This window comes from Myotis brandtii, unplaced genomic scaffold (assembly GCF_000412655.1).
Source record: "Myotis brandtii unplaced genomic scaffold, ASM41265v1 scaffold550, whole genome shotgun sequence".
NCBI classification, from domain to species: domain Eukaryota; kingdom Metazoa; phylum Chordata; class Mammalia; order Chiroptera; family Vespertilionidae; genus Myotis; species Myotis brandtii.
The window spans coordinates 3689984-3710233 of record NW_005370043.1 but is presented as its reverse complement, the minus strand read 5'-3'; the positions used below and the strand labels follow the sequence as shown (position 1 = coordinate 3710233).

The 20250-nt window shown below is 40.7% G+C and overlaps 1 protein-coding gene and 1 pseudogene across 3 annotated transcripts in view; one reads left to right on the top strand and one right to left on the bottom strand.

Moving 5' to 3' along the window:
- LOC102245761 (chromosome unknown open reading frame, human C10orf76) overlaps positions 1 to 20250 on the bottom strand; it is a 148574-nt gene that overhangs the window by 109896 nt on the left and 18428 nt on the right. For all 3 annotated transcript variants that reach the window (XM_005878274.2, XM_014549421.1, XM_014549422.1), the window contains 9 exons: positions 17452 to 17544; positions 16585 to 16659; positions 16377 to 16463; positions 11931 to 11987; positions 9674 to 9717; positions 8573 to 8633; positions 6060 to 6106; positions 5462 to 5537; positions 3496 to 3589 (listed from right to left, as the gene is read on the bottom strand). In XM_005878274.2, coding sequence (XP_005878336.1) covers positions 3496 to 3589; positions 5462 to 5537; positions 6060 to 6106; positions 8573 to 8633; positions 9674 to 9717; positions 11931 to 11987; positions 16377 to 16463; positions 16585 to 16659; positions 17452 to 17544 — 634 coding nt within the window. The remainder of the gene's footprint in view (positions 1 to 3495; positions 3590 to 5461; positions 5538 to 6059; positions 6107 to 8572; positions 8634 to 9673; positions 9718 to 11930; positions 11988 to 16376; positions 16464 to 16584; positions 16660 to 17451; positions 17545 to 20250) is intronic.
- LOC106728173 lies at positions 10194 to 10683 on the top strand (annotated as a pseudogene).

Genomic DNA, 20250 nt, shown 5'->3' with positions numbered 1-20250 from the left:
CCCCCCGCCAGCCCAGCCCTGATCGGCCCCCATAGGGGTGGGGCAGCCAGACCCCACCCATACATGAATTCGTACACTGGGCCTCTAGTCTTATATAATATGTAGAAATGTAAAAGTATATGTATTTTTACTTTACCAGAAAGTCCTCTCATGCCAAGGCTGAGTTGTCAAATGTCAAGACTGATCTGAGAACAAATGTTACAGCTAAACTGTTGGCTTTGAGTGATATACCTTTAAATATAACTGGGCTACTGAACACCACTATAATTAAGAACCAAAACCTAAAAACAAGGTTATAATATTTAGGACCCCTATAGAAAGGAAATGAATTAGGAGGAAAAATAATAAAAATAGCCCTAGCCAGTTTGGCTCAATGAATAGAGCATCAGCCTGCAGACTGAAGAGTCCCAGGTACGATTCCAGTCAAGGGCACATATCTGTTGCAGCTTGATCCCCAGCCCTGATCCTGGTGAGGGCGCATGGGGAAGGCAACCAATCGATGTGTCTCTCTCACATCAATGTTTCTTTCTCTCCCCCTCCTTTTCACTCTCTCTACAAATCAATAGAAAAATATCCCCGGGTGAGGATTAACAACAACAAAAAGAACAAAATAGAAGAGAAAGAATAAAATCCCTCACAAATTAAAATCTCCTTCCTAAGGAAATTTTCCTTGATCTCTATCTTCATAATTCTTTCCAGCAGCCTTTGTCAAGGGAGACAGTCATTTGAAAGTGGGCTGACTCCATCTTCCCACTAGAAAAAATAAAAAGCTCACTAGTTGTAGGTAAGTAAGCATAAATCCTGCCATTGCATAATCAAGTGTGTGGGTGGAAGTGCTCACAATGAACAGTTTGAAAGGCAGTTCTCTGAAGCATCCAAAGCCCAACATCACATGGAACTCAGATATGTGTGTGTGTGTGTGTGTGTGTGTGTGTGTGTGTGTGTATCCATGGTAACCAGGCAGGCTTTATCCTTAAAGAAAAAGAACAGTATTTCCATTGGATTATTCAGTGACCTGAATAAGCAGAGACAATTAGGCAATCCTCACTACTTGTTCCTTCTCATTAAAATATTTTGGAATTTGTCTTTCAATTTTAAACAGATCCAATTTGCTACCATAGACCTGAATATCAACAGCACCTCCTTGTCATGCTTCTGCATGAATACTGTTTTACTACCTTGAAATGCTACTGCCACAAGTCCAATATGAAAATTTCAACGCAAGAGAGAAGATCAAAGAGGTCATTTCACATAGAGACAACAGGGAAGCATAAAAAAAAGATCAAAGTTAGATTTCCTGTATTTCTTTTTTTTTAATACGTTTTTATTGATTTTAGAGAGAAAGGAAGGGAGAAGGAGAGAGAGATAGAAACATCAACGATGAAAGGGAATCATCGATAGGCTGCCTCCTGCATGCCCTACACTGGGGATCAAGCCCAAACCCCGGGCATGTGCCCTGACAGAAAATCGAACCGTGACCTCCTGGTTCATGGGTCGATGCTCAACCACTGAGCCACACCTGTCAGGCTTATTTCCTGTATTTCTTTACCCAAAACGTGGTCAACATTTGAGGCAAAACATCAAGCATTAACAAAGATTAATTTTTAATTTTTGGTTAAGGTAGTCCATCAAACACACTCAGCTTTTTTTTTTTTTTTTAATTAAATCTTTATTGTTCAGGTTACATTTGTTCCTCTTTTTTTCCCCCCCAAGGGAGAAGGAGAGAGAGATAGAAACATCAACGATGAAAGGGAATCATCGATAGGCTGCCTCCTGCATGCCCTACACTGGGGATCAAGCCCAAACCCCGGGCATGTGCCCTGACAGAAAATCGAACCGTGACCTCCTGGTTCATGGGTCGATGCTCAACCACTGAGCCACACCTGTCAGGCTTATTTCCTGTATTTCTTTACCCAAAACGTGGTCAACATTTGAGGCAAAACATCAAGCATTAACAAAGATTAATTTTTAATTTTTGGTTAAGGTAGTCCATCAAACACACTCAGCTTACAGTAAAACTAACTCAGGTGATATACAGTTTATTGGACAAAATTCATAATTTCTTTTCTGTTACCTTTTTCTTAAGTTACAACCATAAGATTTATACAGTGGAAGGTTTTTTTGTTATTTTTTAGGGGGACAAGTCTTAAATACCCACCAAACTCCCATCAAATCTAGTCATTTTCTAAGGGGTAATGGCTAACAAACACATAACAGTGAGTAAATCCCAGGTTCACTCTCTCATTCATTTATTCAACTAATATTTACTAAGTAATAACCATGACAGGCACTATACTGAGCAGAAAGTAGTGATAAAAATATACACGGTTCCCTGCCTTGATTCATGTCTTGGTTCTTAATTGCAACTCTCACTAACCTTAGGCAAACCACTTATTTCTCTGGCCTCAATTCCCTCATTTGTCAAATCCTATATAATAAAAAGGTAATGTGCAAATTAACCATCATGTCCTCACACAAGATGGCCGCCCCCATGTGGTCAAAAGATGGCCGCCACAAGATGGCCAACAGGGGAGGGCAGTTAGGGGCGACCGGGCCAGCAGGGGAGGGCAGTTGGAGGCAACCAGACCAGCAGGGGAGGGCAGTTGGAGGCAACCAGACCAGCAGGGGAGGGCAGTTGGAGGCAACCAGACCAGCAGGGGAGGGCAGTTGGAGGCAACCAGACCAGCAGGGGAGGGCAGTTGGGGGCAACCAGGCCTGCAGGGGAGGGCAGTTAGGGGCGACCGGGCCGGCAGGGGAGGGCAGTTGTGAGGGACCAGGCCGGCAGGGGAGGGCAGATGGGGGTGAAATCAGGCTGGCAGGGGAAGGCAGTGTGGGCGATTGGGCCGGCAGGGGAGGGCAGTTGGGGGCGATCGGGCCAGCAGGGGAGGGCAGTTGGGGACGATCTGGCCAGCAGGGGAGCAGTTAGACATCGATCAGGCTGGCAGGAGAGTGGTTAGGGGGTGATCAGGCTGGCAGGCAGAAGCGGTTAGGGGCAATCAGGCAGGCGAGCAGTTGGGAGCCAGCAGTCCCAGATTGGAGAGGGTACAGGCTGGGCTGAGGGACACCCCCCCTCCCCAGTGCACAATTTTCGTGCACCAGGCTTCTAGTAGTAAAATAAGATAACATTACAATTTCACATTTATGTCAGTGAGATATTCATAACATATGTCATCTGAGTCTCACAAGTACCCTGAGAGTTTGGCAAGGCAGGCATCACTGACCTCTGAGGTCCTTTTAAGATCTAGCACTTCATGACTCAACGATTTCCTGAGGAGGACATGCTGGAATTATGTAGCTTCTGACACAGAGAAAAGTACTTAACTATCTTTTCCAAAGTTTTCTTTGGAGCTTAAGGAGTCCTGAAGGGCAGTATTTTTCAGACAGTTTCTTAAGTGAAACAATAGACAACTGTGTTCTTTGTTCAACACAACTATGCTCACCCTGAAAGATTCAAAACTATATTAATCAAGAAAACAAAAGAGGCTGTGGGCTTACCATCAGAGGAGGGCGGTGTGGTACCAAGTGGTGTGGCTGGGGTTGTTGGAGCGGGACTGACAGGGGTTGTCACCAAGCCTATCTCTGGATGACTCTGAAAAAGAACACAGATGGGTAAGGAGAGAAAATCCAGTTCCGAGTATCCTCTTATTAATATCCTTTCTGGTATCCCTGGCCTCAGAGACAGACAGCTCACTGAGGGGGGACTGCTTCAACATTTAGTTCCCATGACTACCTGATTACTGTTGATGCTTGCTAAACACTAACAAGAAGCTCTGTGGGCTAGTTCTTTCTAAGCAACCAAGATCTCATTATATAAGCTTTTCTGTAGAACCATACAAATAAAAAACTGGACTAAACAAATACACAGGATTATTCTACAAAAAAAGGGGGGAGGCATTTGCAGTCCTATCTAAACCTGAAAAAGACTACTCTCATCAGATCAACCTCATTTACAGATTATTCTGATGATCACATAGTTGATAATAAATGCAGGTGAGCCAAGAGGATAACAGGTACTATTTTAAAAAGCTATGCAGGTGATAGCCTTCCTGTTCCACAACAAATTAAGAGTGTGTGGGATGGGGAAGTAAAGACACAAGGTACACATACACTGGGGACCAAAACAGATGGCTCCTCTGTCCCTGACCTTCTTTAACCCCCCCTGCCACATCAGCTCTTCAAAATTAAGCTGAGTGGGAGCCACTCACTCCTCCCCAACAGCTTTACCAACCTTTTATTTCCTTTAAAATCAGTTAGTTATAGAATTCAGAAAGCACATAAGGAACATAGTGAGAATAGTAAATAAAGTCTCATGTTATCAGTTGTGAAAAATTATGTGTCCTCCTAAGCAGACCCCAAAGCAGCACACTGCTTTTTAAGCATGGCTTATTTTTGTTAAACTCAATCAGGGGCTCTCATACACATCTGCCCTTTGAGAAAAAAACATAAGCAAATCTTCCTTTAAAAGAAACCTAAGCCCGGCCAGTGTTGCTCAGTGGTTGAGCGTTGACCTATGAACCAGGAGGTCATAGTTCAATTCCCAGTCAGGGCCCGTGCCCGGGGTGCTGGCTCATCCCCAGTGTGGTGAATGTGGTAAGTGGCTGATTGATGACTCTCTCTCATCAGTGTTGTTTCTGTCTCTCTCTCTCCCTATTCCTTCCTCTCTGAAATCAATAAAAATATATTTTTTAAGTATGTATTAGGTTTCTTTTATTTTTACATATATATGTGTGTGTGTGTGTGTGTGTGTATGTGTGTGTGTGTGTATCTTTTATTGATTTCAGGGAGGAAGGGAGAGACACAGACACACACACACACACACACACACACACACACATACATATATTTAATTTCACAGCTAAACCGGGTTGCAGGCTTGATCCCTAGTAGGGGGTTACAGGAGGCAGACAATCAGTGTTTCTCTCTCTTTCCTTCTCCCTTCCTCTCTCTCTAAAAACCAATAAACTGGGAGTGGGTGGAAGAGATTAACCAATGAACTTATATGCATATATACATAACCCATGTACACAGACAATAGTGGGATAAAGGACTAGGGGGGATGGGGACAGGCTAAAAGGGGTTAATGGGGAAAAAGGGGGACATGTGTAATATTTCAACAATAAAGTTTTTTTTTAAATCAATAAACTATTCCTTAAAAAAGAAAAAAATCCATATGGGTTGATAATACCAAGGGATTTCCAGTGAGCCAAATGAAGTAATCTCAACTCATCTGGGTTAACAGAATCAGTAAAAACTTTACATGTTATCCGACCCACTTTGCACCAGATGGAAACATACATATCCGAGGATAGCATGAAGCAAAAGCAACTGATGCAACTCTGTGTTACCACCACTTACCAATGCAAAGCAGGGCTTAAACAGGCAAAGCCAGAAGGCTTGTCAAGGGAATGAATCTGTAGGAAATTCAGGAAGAAAAAGGATTGGAGTTTTTAATATAACCAACCTGAGCTAACACTGTGATGAAGTTTCGATTTAAATGAACAGCTTCATAAAGTGCCAGGAGGATGGCCTCATTGGTTCTAAAGAAAAAGAGAACAAATTGAAGAGGCTCTTATAATGGAAAAGTTAGAACAATATAACCATCAAGATAAGATTTCACCCCAGCTCCCCATTATCAATCCTTTGGAATTTCTGATGCTCCTTTTATTTCCTCCCTGCCCCAATATGTAAAGTGTATATAGGCAAAGAGAAAAAAGTAAAGAGCCTTAACTTTAATTACTTAGTTCTTATCTACTTCATTCACTATTTTCACTCTCACTGCTTCACACCAATCCAGTTAAGTCCTTAACTGGCTCAGATACCCAGCCCTCTTGCATTCCACTTCAAAGATAGCTGGAAATAGTTTCTCAGCTTCCTGGGGCTCAATACACAGGAACCAAAGTAGAGGTTCCTAAGAGTCCATTCTCAAGAAACACTTGATATATCACCAAGAAAGTGTGAATCTATAAAAGATTAACAAGAGGTAACGTTTCACACTCCCACCCACAGTTGGTGAGCCCACATTAAGTTCAAGTCATTGCACAAGAATGTCAGGCACTTACTGTACTGAGATTTTCTCATGGGCATCTGCTATGAACATGTTGCCCACCTGTGGAAGAAGAGGGGAATTGCACACTTACAGCAGGAAAATTTAAGAAGCCATTAATCAGTGAAAAAACAAGCTACTTGCTGCCCAAGGGAATTTGGAGCTCTGGCCCACCAGTCATACATACACAAAAAAATCAGCCCACTTTGAAGATCTTAAAAGAATCGTAAGTAATAAATGAAATAATGAGAACTCCAAATCATCTTTCTTAAAGGGACTTAAAAACAATCCTTGTACTTTTGTCCAGCTCTCCTTTTCAATTTAAATTTAGTAACCACTGACAGGGAGTAAATGTTAACCTAGACCAGTAGTCGGCAAACCCACTAGTCAACAGAGCCAAATATCAACAGTACTTCTTCAAAATAGATTCGCCCAGGCTGAAAACCGACTTCTGCGCATGGGCCACGAAGTTTCAATCGCACTGTATGTGCGCCCGCACGTGGTATTTTGTGGAAGAGCCACACTCAAGGGGCCAAAAAGCCGCATGTGGCTCACGAGCCACAGTTTGCCAACCACGGACCTAGACCATCATTCTGCATCTTTCCTGGAAGTTGCTTTGTTAAAGTCAAAAACTAATTCCTGCCCAGCCAGAGTGACTCAGTGGTTAAGCGTCGTCAACTCATGAACCAGGTCACGGTTTGATTCCCAGTCAGGGCACATGCCCAGGTTGCAGGCTCAATCCCCATTGGGAGGTATGCAGGAGGCAGCCAATCAATGATTCTCTCTCATCATTGATGTTTCTATCCCTCTCTCCCTCTCTTTTCCTCTTTGAAATCAATAAAAATACATTTTTTAAAAACTAATTCATAAAGAACATCACAGAAAGTAGGCTAATTTCATCCGACATAGAGCCATCTTCCGGGGAATAATTGAGTTTCAGACCAAAACTGTCTATGTGAAATCCATGGTCCATCTATCAGATCACAAAATTTTTAGAGTGTGTCCTAGGGAGGGCAGCCAAATAAGTAAATGTTGCCTCCAATATGGTTAGAAGCACCGAGAAAGATGCCCATCCCTCTAAAAATACTGTTCCACCTGTTTACTGATGTACAACACGAAACTATGCAGCTGGAGCTTCATTTGTTTGTTACAAAACTTTTTCTTCTTGACTAAATGGCAAAGATCCTTGAGAGCAATATAATTATATCTAAGTCATTTAACCAAACCCAATACAGCACCCTTACTGCTCTGACCTCTGAGAGACTTTAGTTATTGATGTTTCAGAGTTAAAGAGCTTATCAAGTCCTTCCTGAGAGTAGACTCTAAGAAAGAAGAAGGGCATAGGCATTTGGGGTGGGGAGGATTGACTTTTGGGGGGTAGAGGGATGACTGTTTCTTGCAATGAACTCAAAACTGTCTTGCTCTAGTCCTTGACCAGCTAGCTCAGTTGGTTAGAGCATCATCCCGATATGCCAAGGTTGTGGGTTTGACCCACAGGCAAGGCACATTATAAAATCAACCAATGGGGGGAAAGGAAAAGGAGGATCTATGTAATACTTTCAACAATAAAAATTTGTAAAAAAAAAAAAAAAAAAAAAAAAAAAGAATCAACCAATGAAACATAAATAAGTGGAACCACAAAACTATGTTTCCTTCTCTCTCTAAAATCAATCAATATAAAAAAATATTTTTAATTGTCTTGCGCTAGGGCTGATTATTTGACTACTAATGCCCAAGGAGACTTTCTGAATCTGCCTAGAGCAGCCGTGGGCAAACTACGGCCCGCGGCCCTTTTATGTAATGATGTTTACTTTGAATTTATATTAGTTCACACAAACACTCCATCCATGCTTTTGTTCCGGCCCTCCGGTACAGTTTAAGAACCCATTGTGGCCCTCGAGTCAAAAAGTTTGCCAACCCCTGGCCTAGAGTCTAAGACTTGCTAGATTTATCTCTTAAAAATTAGTCACAGATTATCTGGCCCAAAATGCCTATGATGCCGAAGTTGAGAAACCTTGCTCAGCAGTCTTGTAAAGTAGACCAGTAACTTCCCTAGACCATGGACCTCTCAGCCCATTAAGCCGTTAGGCGGGTGGCTCAGATCCACAGCACCAATCCCTCGACTCCAGGAACAGCTACGAGGAAACAAGTGGCCACAGCACACAGCCAAGGAGCACTCAGGGTTCTATTCGGATCTAAACCCTCCTATTCTATGTTCCATAGGGTTGGTCTTCAAACAAAGCCAACTCTTTAGAAAGCAGAAGTCTGGCTTAATATGTAACTTTATTGTAGCCTTAAAAACTAAATTAATTAATTTGAAAAAATCTATCTCAGAGAAATCGAAGCTCTTCTTTCTCCTTACTTCAGTTTGGAAATCACTAAGAGATACAGCTCTCAAAATAATCTGTTCTGAGTAGCCCTCTCACTCCCCTCATCATGCCATCACCTCAAACTTCTGAGTCCAGATTTGTCTACCCCTACAGACCTCTTACATTTCTGAATGGTAGAGAAAAAATTAGTAGGACTTACCATATTTGTTAAAGCAGAGAAAAAACCGCTCTGGTGTTCTTCTTCCTTGTCTTTATACTGCCTAAAGAAAAATAACTAAATTCAACTTTAGTATTATTTATCAAGTATGTCTTTGTCCTCAGCATTCTAGGTAATCAAAGCAGGACACTCATAGAATTCACTGACTCCAGAAAATAAACGCACTACGACAATCTAGCCACTGCAGTTTCTCCTGCAAGCTAAGAGGCACCCATCTGCTCTTGAGGTAGTGTGTACCAAAATGCCTGGCTACTTTGGTAGAGACTTAGAAAGCAAGCTGCAAAAGTGTGAAACTACTCTAACATATGGCTGATCCAGTTATTTCCCAAACAGACTATTACTTGAAAAGTGTGACAGTGAAATTACTTCAAGGCTGTAATAGTGAAAATCATGTTTGTTTTTGAAGGAAGAGAACGGAAGTAATCTGTAAGCTAAACTATTTGTGGAGATGGGACAGATTTTAAATTCCAACACCCAATTGTGTATAAGGAAAGTATGGAAAGAAGCAAGAAAGATCCTGCCTGGCCCTTGTGAAGATTGGAGAGTCTTCTGGTTCCCATTCACTGAATATCAGATACTTCTCCATCCACAGCAGGAGGAAAAGCAAGCATCACTGAACTGAGCCCACAAAAGAGAAAGGGACTCCAGGAAACTGCAGTTGATTCCTGATGAAAAAGAAGCATCTGGAAACCTAATTCAATGTTTTCTCCTGTTATTTATATTTTGAAGCATACAAAAAAAGCAGTGTTTCACAACCTTTTTTACATAGAAAATTATATTTGTGTGATACACTGGGCTAAATGGAAGAGCCTGCTTGTGGCTGAAATACTAGTTAAAATGCTCTGAGATAAAATACTAAAAGCTGCAAAGAATGTGACTAATTGTTTAAAGAAACAATGGACACTAACCTGATGGCTTCTCCCTTGGTGTTACAAACAACCCCTGCTAAAGCCATCCAGCCAAGCTAGAGCAAACACATCTGCCAGCAGCTGTACCTCTGAATACTTATAGCATAGGTAAGGCAAGTTCACTCAAGAACTCTAACAAACCTGTTTCCCTTCTCTCCTGGAAAGGTAGACTTACCTGTTGTACTCAGATAAAGCCTGAGCAATCACAAGCCCCATTCCCTAGAAAGAAAAAAGACAGCACAGGTGAAATAAGGGGCTGGCAGTGATGCTATGATTAGGCCAGGGAAAACACTAATTACACCATCATGGTCCAAGACCAAGAAGTTCTACCTGAAAGTAGGCAACAAGGACGGAAATTCTGAGAGGCATTGCCAAAGCATCAAAAGCAACTTCTTTGGCCCAGCTGGGGTCGCTAAGTGGTTGAGCATTGACCCATGAACCAAGAAGTCACCAGTTCAATTCCCAGTCAGAGTACATGCCTGGGTTGTGGGCTTGATCTCCAGTAGGAGGCGTGCAGGAGGATGTTCCTCTCTCCTTGATGTTTCTATCTCTCTGTCCCTCTCCCTTCCTCTCTAAAAAAAAAAATCAATTAAAAAACATATTTAAAATACATACTTAGCTATTGAAAAAAAAAAAAAAAAAAAAAAGAACCTCGCCTTTCGGCCGGAACTGCCACCTTCCAGTAGTTCACCAAAATGACTAACACAGGGAAAGAGGAGAGGCACCTGCTATATGCTCTCTAGGCCTTTTAGAAAACATGGAGTTGTTCCTTTGGCCACATAAATGAATCTACAAGACGGTGATATTGTGGACATCAAGGGAATGTGCACTGTTCAAAAAGGAATGCCCCACAAATGTTACCATGGTAAAACTGGGAGTCTACAATGTCACTCAGCATGCAGTGGGCATTATTGTGAACAAGCAAGTTAAGGGCAAGATTCTTGCCAAGTGAATTAATGTACATATTGAACATATTAAGCACTCTAAAAGCCAAGATAGCTCCCTGAAACGTGTGAAGGAAAATGATCAGAAAAAGAAGGAAGCCAAAGAGAAAGGTACTTGGGTTCAACTGAAGCGTCAGCCTGCTCCACCCAGAGAAACACACTTTGTGAGAACCAAAGGAAAGGAGCCTGAGCTGCTGGAACCCATTCCCTATGAATTCATGGCATGATAAGTGGGAAAAAATAAAAAAGACCTCTGTGCTGAATAATAAATAAATAAATAAATAAATAAATAAATAAATAAATAAATAAAAGGAACCTCTTTGGAGAGATTTCTCTGATCTAATTATCTTGCTGTTACTTAAAAGAGTAACGGGGTAAAACAGACCAGCTCAGATCACGGACAATTTCACTGGGATCATTTTCACTTCAAAAGAGAAAACTGAATTAGAAGCTTCAAACAAAAAAATCTCATATGTCTCTAAACAAGCCACTCTTCAAGCCACAGGAGTATGAGAAGAAGATCTAATAAAAATTAAAGTGACTTATCAACTTTCCCTCTAGAATCTATTAAACACAACACAAAGATCAATTAAGGCCACAAGATGAATAATGGGTACTTCTATTCATAAGGGAAATTAGAAGAATGAAGAGGGCAAGATGGAAAGAGAATAAAGCCAGACACCTGGTCATCTTCCTCCTCCCTATATTCAGAGATCAGATGTTATTTCCCAAACTTTCAAGGACATACTGCAACAGATATATACCATTATCCATGTTTCGGCTTCACCAAGTCAATCTATAAATACCATCTGGCTAGTTGTACAAAAAGGAATTTCTGATCGTTTAATCACTTAAGCCTCTTTTTCCCCCCAGCTTTCTTGAGGTATAACTGACATATGAAATTGTAAGCTATTCAAAATGTACAGCATAGTATTTTTTTAATATATTTTATTGATATTTTACAGAGAGGAAGGGAGAGGAATAGAGAGTTAGAAACATCGATGAGAGAGAAACATCGATCAGCTGCCTCCTGCACACCCCTCACTGGGGATGTGCCCGCAACCAAGGTACATGCCCTTGACTGGAATCGAACCTGGGACCCTTCAGTCCGCAGGCCGTCGCTCTATCCACTGAGCCAAACCGGTTAGGGCCAGCATAGTATTTTGATATATCATTTAAGCCTTCTTATTCTTGGAAATGTAACTTACTGGACTTTGTAGGATAGTCAACCTCAGCACACTATAACATGAAATATAACCAACCATTTCATCATGATTAGCAAGCAAATGTCCCTTCAAATCTTCCTTCCATGATGAGAAAATAGAATACAATACGATAGCTGCACTAATGCTCTAAAAAGAAACACAAAGTCCCTCTTTATAGCCAGATGAAATTAACACAAAAGCCCTCTGCTCTCTAAATATCCACTGCAAGTAAGTCTATTGAATGCAAGCAATTAAAACAATACACAAAGATCCAGATACTCACATTGAGCGTGGCCTCGTCATCCACAATAGACAGCTTCACAATATAAGGATTCACAGACTGTTAAAGAAGAGAAGAGACTCAAGGTGACTGTGACCTACTTAAAAACCCACTATTTAATAAGGTGTTAATAAAAATGCAGGTATCAGGCCCTCTCTCTACAGCAATGCTCCTACTACCCAGACCCAAGCCCATCTTATAAGCTGACTCCCCCATTTCCAGTAAATCTCTCAATGTGCATGGGCATTCACCAAGCACACACATGCATATACATGCATACATCTGCACACACATGCACACACACAAATTCTGTTCTACCTGCATTTTCCTCTGGGCTGAATCAGCTCAGGCCTATGTCTGGCACTTCTACCATCTTTCCTTCATATTTGTTTCTAAAAAGTAAGTGAACACTCCACAAAACTCACTCTGTCCTATCCTGCCAATAATTTACTGAGTCCATAGGGACAACTGTCTTTTGGGGGACATAAAAGCTTCTTTGCCATAAGGCACAAATTTGTAAGTTGCTAACTTACATTCTGATCCCAAAGGCTCCCTAACCATTCCACAAACGCTATGCAAGGACTGATTCACCCACCCGTAAAACAAAGCCACCTGGGGGGTGGAAAGTGGCAGCTGCTTAACAGCCAGAGAGGCCATTTGTGGATCTGATACCCAAATAACACTGCAGGGGAACTGGAAAAAAAAAAAGGATGTAATTACCCAAACTACAATCTGGTCAGGACACTGGGATTTAATGATTGTCCCATCACTTATAGCATTGGAAGATTTCCTGAGTTTTTCCAGACCCAATCTCAGCTGGGCAGCATATGGAAATGAACATATATTTAAACTCATTAAGCAGTTGGGCCATCTCCTACTGGTGAGATGAGAACCAATGACCTGCTCACCTTGAAAACATCCCACCCATGGGATGTGAGGAAAGATCTCATGTAGATCAGGCACCAATTCTAACCCAAGGCAAGCAAGGAACAATAGTTCTCAGATTGGCAGTTTTTACAGCAACCAAGAAAACTCATTACAGAGAAACTTAGAAACCCAACTAAAAGGCTAACCCCCCACAAAGACCTTATTTAGTCAAGTTTCTGAGGGCATCTTTCGAATGTCAGTTGGGAATGGAGAGACAGCTTTGCTTTCTTAATAGCCAAATGTTTATAAGGTTTTCTGCAACACAACTCAAGAAGGTAAAACCCACTTCATTTGTTACTTGATGTAACAGAGGAAAGCTCTCAACACGTCTTCCTGTAACCAACAGTCAAATTCTGCCGGTGCTACAGATTTCAGATAAGAGCCAATTCAAGTGGATGCTTAAAAAAAAAAAAAATCACCAATAGGCTGACCTAGCAATGCTACCATGATTAGAACTCCACCAGAAGAAAAAGACCGGTTTCTTAGCATAATTTTTGAAAGTCCTAGCCACTCACCTTCCAAAAAAGTACACTGCTACCGGTAATAATAAGGATCATCTCATTACCAAGAATAGTCTGTGCTTTTGCAGCAGTGGAGGAAAGGCCAGGTGGCTAAAAGCAAGGGTTTGAGTTCTAGCTCCTCTACTTATTAACTGTGATAAGTTAAGCACACCAATTAACAGAAGCTCAATTTCCTCATCTGTAAAATGGGAATTATATTTTCTTCCTTGGAGTTGCTATGAGACTTAAATGAAGTAAGACATGTAAAATCCTTAGCATAGTATCTGGCATATGGTAAGGGCTCAATGATTGGTAACCATATTTTTTCTCCTTTGACATTTTTATCACATTCGAAGGAAGCTCTTTAGGGAAGGAAAAGAGAGAGAGAGAGAGAGAGAGAGAGAGAGAGAGAGAGAGAGAGAGAGAACTTCCAATTGGACATAATAAACAATTTTGTAATTTCTGGAAAATGTCATGTTCAATGGGTAACAGTTGGAGAATGAGTCGCTTCATCTCAGATGTGGCCAACCTAGAAGGCCAGGATATTAATGCTGTGAAAAATTCTATTCTCCAGACACTGATTCTCCTTAGCACTATGTACCGGTTGTGCTGGTCATGTTTTAAAACTAGAGGCAATCTACTTTTCAGCCACAAAACAGAATTACAAACTCAGTGAGGCATCATGAGGTTACTCTCATAGAGTCCTGCCTTTATTTGATCTAAACCATTCCATTCTTACCATTTTTCATTGCACTTTAGGCCTTTTTTGTTGTTATTGCCTCCTCTATTTTAAATAAAATGACTAAAATGGAATGCATTACTTGAGGTGAGGAAGAACTATCTTTTACATTTACTACATGACATCTTTTCTATCTTTTCTATTACTTCCATTCCTTAAGTCCAACACCTTATTTGCTTTCTCTGTGTTTAGCTGGGCACCCAGCCTCTCTGGTGCCCTCTGCACCTTTCTAGAAAGGTCACAAATTACTGCATTGGTCATGGAATTGGTTCTCCACAGCACATACCTCTCATACTAGCTTGTATAAAATTTCACCAACTTTTGGTTTTGCTACATTCATCTGGAATTCCTCATGTTTCTTCAAAAACCTGACTCCTCCCTGGTCACCAGGCTTCCTTGATGGTTTCTGGTGAGTGACTTATATCAAAAGCTGCAAAGCCCAGATAAATTATGCCCACCAGCTTGACCTTGCCTAGTATATTAATTCTTCTGGGGCTTCTGACAGACTAGAGATGCATGCCTCGCTCCAGAAATATGATTTTCTCCAGTTCCTTGGCCATGCCCAATTTTTCAGGCTGACATTTCAGAGAGCCCTACTGGGCTGAGCCACCTTTCAGTTCACATTCAGAAAAGCCAAGCCACTGCCTCAGAGTGGCCTGCATCCAGCAGAATGTTCCAAAAATACTCATTACTGATGATGGTGCTTTCCTAGCACATATAACTCAACTCTCTTTAACTATCTTCAGCATTTTTCCTCAGCTATTTTTCTTGCTGTTGTAATAAGGCCCCAGAGGCTATTATACATGACAGAGATCAAAATGGCTGCCATGCCAACCCCTCCAGATCACCAGTAAAACAGGTTTTGATGATAAATTACATATTTATTAATCACTTTAAACACCATCCGTCAATTCCTCCAAGACAATGAAAGCGATCAGCTCCTGGGATTTATAAGACATTAACGCTGGTCCACATATTCCAGTTCCTCTTTAAGTGTTCCTTTCTCATGGCCTTCCCTTCTTCCATATCCCTCCAGATGTTGTTACTCATCATTGTTGACCTGACTAGGAATCTTATCAAATATCACTAAGCGAAGATCCAGAAGTTCAGAAATGATAATCCTCCCTCCAGCTGGCCCACTTCTCATAGCATTGCTACTTATTAAGTGAAGAAAGTCAGGTTGCCTCAATGCACTTCCTGACTTCTGGGTTTAATAAAGTACTCCTAGTATCCAGGATTGAAGGCTAAATGCTCCTTATTAGTCCGAAATTATCCCCAGTAAGGCCCCTGGTCTTCCCTAAGCGGCATTTTCTGTCTTTTGAGGGGAATCAAGTAGACACACCAACCAATCCAAGTAAAACTCTGAGTTCTGCTCTTCATCTCAAAAACCTATAAATCTGTCCCCAATTAATTCAGGGGCAAAAAGAACTCCAGAATTAATATGAATAAGGCTCTGTCTAAATTTCCATTAAAATGAGAAACAACCCTGGCTGATTTTGCTCAGTGGTTAGAGTGTTGGTCCACGGACCCAAGAGTCACAGGTTCATTCCTGGTCAAGGGTGTGTACCTCAGTTTCAGGTTCAATCCCCAGCCTAGATCAGGGCTCGGAGCGGGAGGCGACCAATAGCTATGTCTCTCTCAAGTCAATGTTTTTTTTCTTTCTCTCTCTCATCCCCTCTCCCCTCTCTTCTACTCTCTCTAAAAATCAATGGAAAAAATATCCTCACTCCTCAGGTGAGGATTAAAAACAAAATCAGAAAAAAAAAAAAATCAGAAAGAATTCCCAGACCAACAGTGATACTTTTATAAGTGGATTGCATTAAGTAAATCCAACATATGAAAGTCCAATCTTTCAAAACAGATGCATAAGGTCAGTGTTTCCAATCCTGGCTAATCATCATATTCAATAGGGAAGCTTAAAAAAAAAGATTCCCAGGTCCCACCCCCAAGAGATTCTGATTCTGTGTGTTAAGAGTAAAACCTGGACATTTCTTCTTTTTTAAAAGTTCCTAGGCGATCCTAATGATAAGCTGGGTCTGGAAACCACTGTATTAAGGGATATTTACTCACTTCATTAGAAGTTGCACTACAGAATTCCTTTTAAAAGCTACATCATCTGCCCCATGCATTTAATATAGGGTTTTTAGAATTTGGCTTATCAAAATAAATCCATATATCATTTACCAAGAGCATGTCTTCCACATTAAGCAAAGTCTTCTAGAAGTAGCCACATGTAGGAAGATTATAGAAAGATAACAACTATTGATTAAAGAAGCCACTTACCTCATATTTTCTGTAGTTCACCAACAAAGCCAAGAGGACTACAGCATCATACCCATGCTCCCTACGACTTGGGGGGTGGGAGAGTATCTGTAATAAGAACCAGAAATGTGTGATAGTGCTAATTCCTAGTTCCTAGGAATGCAGACAGAGAAGATTTGAGGAGGTAGTTTACCCAAAAGAGAAAGAGGTGACAAGGAAATTGACCAACCTGTAAAATTGCTTCAAATATGCTGTTGATCATTACATACTCCAGGATAGTGTTCTGGCTGATGTTATCTGTCACCTGAGTGCAATAAAAGGCTTTTTAAAGACTACCCTGAGATACTCTGATATTGCATATATATCTCCTTTGCTAGCATCTAAGAGAAACAGAAATGTTAAAACATTCTACTAGATACCTACTGGACCTTTTTTAAAGCTCCCCCAAAGCCACAATAGCCTAAACAGACACTAGACTAAAACAGACACTAGACGGATAGGAAATTAGGAAATTAAAACTCCCTAAATTTTTTAACCTCTCATTGTTTCTCTCACACCCTCACACAAGCATTTGCTTAACAGTTTCTTGGATTTCAATCCTCAAATGCACAGGAAGAAGTTTATGATCCAGAAGTCTTTGAGTAGTGGCAAGGAAAGGGAACCACCTGAAGTAAATGAACAATACCTTGCCCTCCTCCCACTAGAAGGTACAGGCCAGCTTCATGCTAGAAAATCTAAGTCAGAATAAATAAAAATATTCAGAATTACAAAAACTGTTTCCAAATGAGACCTGATGAGAAGGGCAAAGCTGATCATGCAGAAGAGAGTAGTTCTCCAGGAGTGGTACCTTTAAAGTAACAAATATCACATATCCTGCAGGTTAAAATGATAGCAGTTGCTCCAAAGAGCAACTTTCAGGAAACGAAAGACCATACAACTTCCTCCTATACATTCAGACACAACAGAGTGATGTAATGCCCCAGTACATAATTTATTTTTCTCTTTTCCTCTCTAGCTTTGGGCTCAAATATTCAAATAAGCTTGCACCTGCTGTTAACTAATACCCTTGACAAAGAAATATAGATGAGTGACTTACAGTCACTAGGCAAAGGAGAAGTTTCAGGCATAAACTCTTCAGACTTTCAGAACCTTCTGCACAAAGCAATGAATCCAAACTCTCCATCAAGTTCTGAGAAAGAGAACGGTTAAGTGTTAAACCATATCAAGTAATATCTACACTGTGTCTTTGTCCAATTCTGGGTTATGTTACACAGAGTAATGTGAATAACACACAAGGAAGCAAGCATATCACCCCCTGAGGCCCTTGCAAAATTAGACAAAGAAAAGGAAGACTTCTAAGTCTACCTATTTTTAGGAAAATGCTTTAGTAACAACAGCATAGAATAATAGAATTCACTATTCTACCAAATAAATGTTTATAGCCTATCATCCTCATATAAACTTTTATTTTAGAATGAAGTACATTTTTAAAATATTTAATAATTATTTAATAACTAGAGGCCCGATGCATGAAAATTCATGCAAGAGCAGGCCTTCCTTCCCCCCGCTGCCAGCACCAGCTTCCCTCTGGCACCCAGGACCCAGCCTTCGCTCCAGCCGCTAGCAGGCGCCCGGGACCCGGGCTGCTTCCCTCCAGCCGGACGTCTGGTCTAATTAGCTTATTACCCTTTTATTATTATAGATGGGTAAATTAAATAATAAGTATATAAACTAAAAAAAACAAATAAGCTAACAATAAAATAAATTAAATTAAAAATAACAAATATCAAGCTGTTTTGATTAGAGTGGCTTTGTAGTATAATTTGATATACCAGGACTCCTCAAGGGAGGGTTGTATTTTGAAAAATCAGTTGGAATTAATTAAAACTTGAGGAGGAAAGGAATTCGACAGGCATTAGCATGATCAAAGACAATGAGGAATGAAACAGCTCTGAATATGAACTTCGAATACAAGTAGTTTGTTATTATGGAAGTATAATGAGTGAGGCACAGTGATGAAAGATGAGACTAGAGAAATAAATAGGGAGCAGGTCTTCAAAGTTTTATAAGGCTAACTAAGAGTTTGGTCTCTATTCTGTTAGTGATAGGAAACTAATAAAGGGTATTAAGCAGAAAAAATTGAGTATAAGATACAATACCTCTAGTGTCAATGAGAACGACAGATTTAAAGATGGTAAGCCTGAAGGAATGGAGACAAATGAGGACTAACCTATCAGTTTTCTGAAAATAGTTGCCATGTCTTATTTGTCTCTGTATCCCCAGTGCCTGACACACAGAAGCCCAACAAATGTTTGTCAAAAGAATGTATAAAGACATCACTGCAATGGTTCAAGTGAGAGATAATGGGGACACTGGTAATGGGGAGGGGGGGTATGAGAAATATGAGCTGAGGTAAAATTAGCTGAACCTGGTGATCATTTGGATATGAAAAATGAGAGAGAGAGAACAGACTAAAGGATGACTCCTAGGTTTTTGGCTTTAGGTACTGATAAGACAGGTACTTCTATTCTGATAGGGAATGAATGAGGAAAAAGAGATGTAGGGAAAACAATGAGTTCCATTTTAAATATGTTTAGCAAGAGATATTTAGGGAGTGGGTATATTCAACAAGTGCTTACAGAGTACATATACAATTCTGAGACTCATGAAGGGATGTTAAAGCTAAAGTTAGAGACTTAATAATCAGTAGCATATAGGCAGTAGTTAGAATGATGAGGATGAAAAAGAAATATGGGATTTTATTATGATATATACATGAACTGTATAGGCTAGAATTAAAAAATGACTCCAGCTCTAGCTGGTATTGCTCAGCAGTTAGAGTGTTGACCATCAAACCGAAGCGTCTCAGATTTGATACCCGGTTGAGGGCACATGCCTGAGTTGCAGGTTAGACCCCAGGACCGGTCAGAGTGGATGTGGGAGACAACCAATCAATATGTCTCTCTCACATTGATGTTTCTCTCTCCCTCTCTCTCTCTCTCCCCCACCTCCCTTCTACTCTCTCTAAAAATCAATGCAAAAAAAATATCTTCAGGTGAGAATTAACAAAACAACAAAAATGACTCCAGGTAGTAAATTTTGTGTAGTCATAATTGTCTATCCATAAGTTTTAAAAATTGTCTAATCACAGCCGAAACCGGTTTGGCTCAGTGGATAGAGCGTCAGCCTGCGGACTGAAAGGTCCCAGGTTCGATTCCGGTCAAGGGCATGTACCTGGGTTGCGGGCACATTCCCAGTAGGAGATGTGCAGGAGGCAGCTGATCGATGTTTCTCTCTCATCGATGTTTCTAACTCTCTATCTCTCTCCCTTCCTCTCTGTAAAAAAAAATCAATAAAAAAAAAATATATATATATATATATTTTAAAAATTGTCTAATCACTATAAGGATTCTTTGGCACACAGATTTTATAATGTATTTTTAAATATATTTTTATTGATTTCAGAAAGGAAGGGAGAAGGAGAAATAGAAACATCAATGATGAGAGAGAATCATTGATTGGCTGCCTCCTGCACGCCCCACTGGGTATCGAGCCCACAACCTGGGCATTTGCTCTGACCGGGAATCGAACCATGATCTCCTGGTCCACAGGTGAACACAACCATTCAGCCACGCCGTTAGGGCTTTAATATATTTTTATAGCCCTAGCTGGTTTGGCTCAATGGATAGAATGTCAGCCCATAGACTGAAGGGTCACAGGTTCAATTCTGGTCAAGGGCACATACTTTGATTGCAGGCTTGATGCCCACCCCAGGGAGACAACCAATCAATGTGTCTCTCTCACACCGATGTCTTTTTCTCTCTGTCTCACCCACCCCCCTCCACTCTCTCTAAAAATCAATGGGAAAATATCCTCAGGTGAGGATTAACAAACA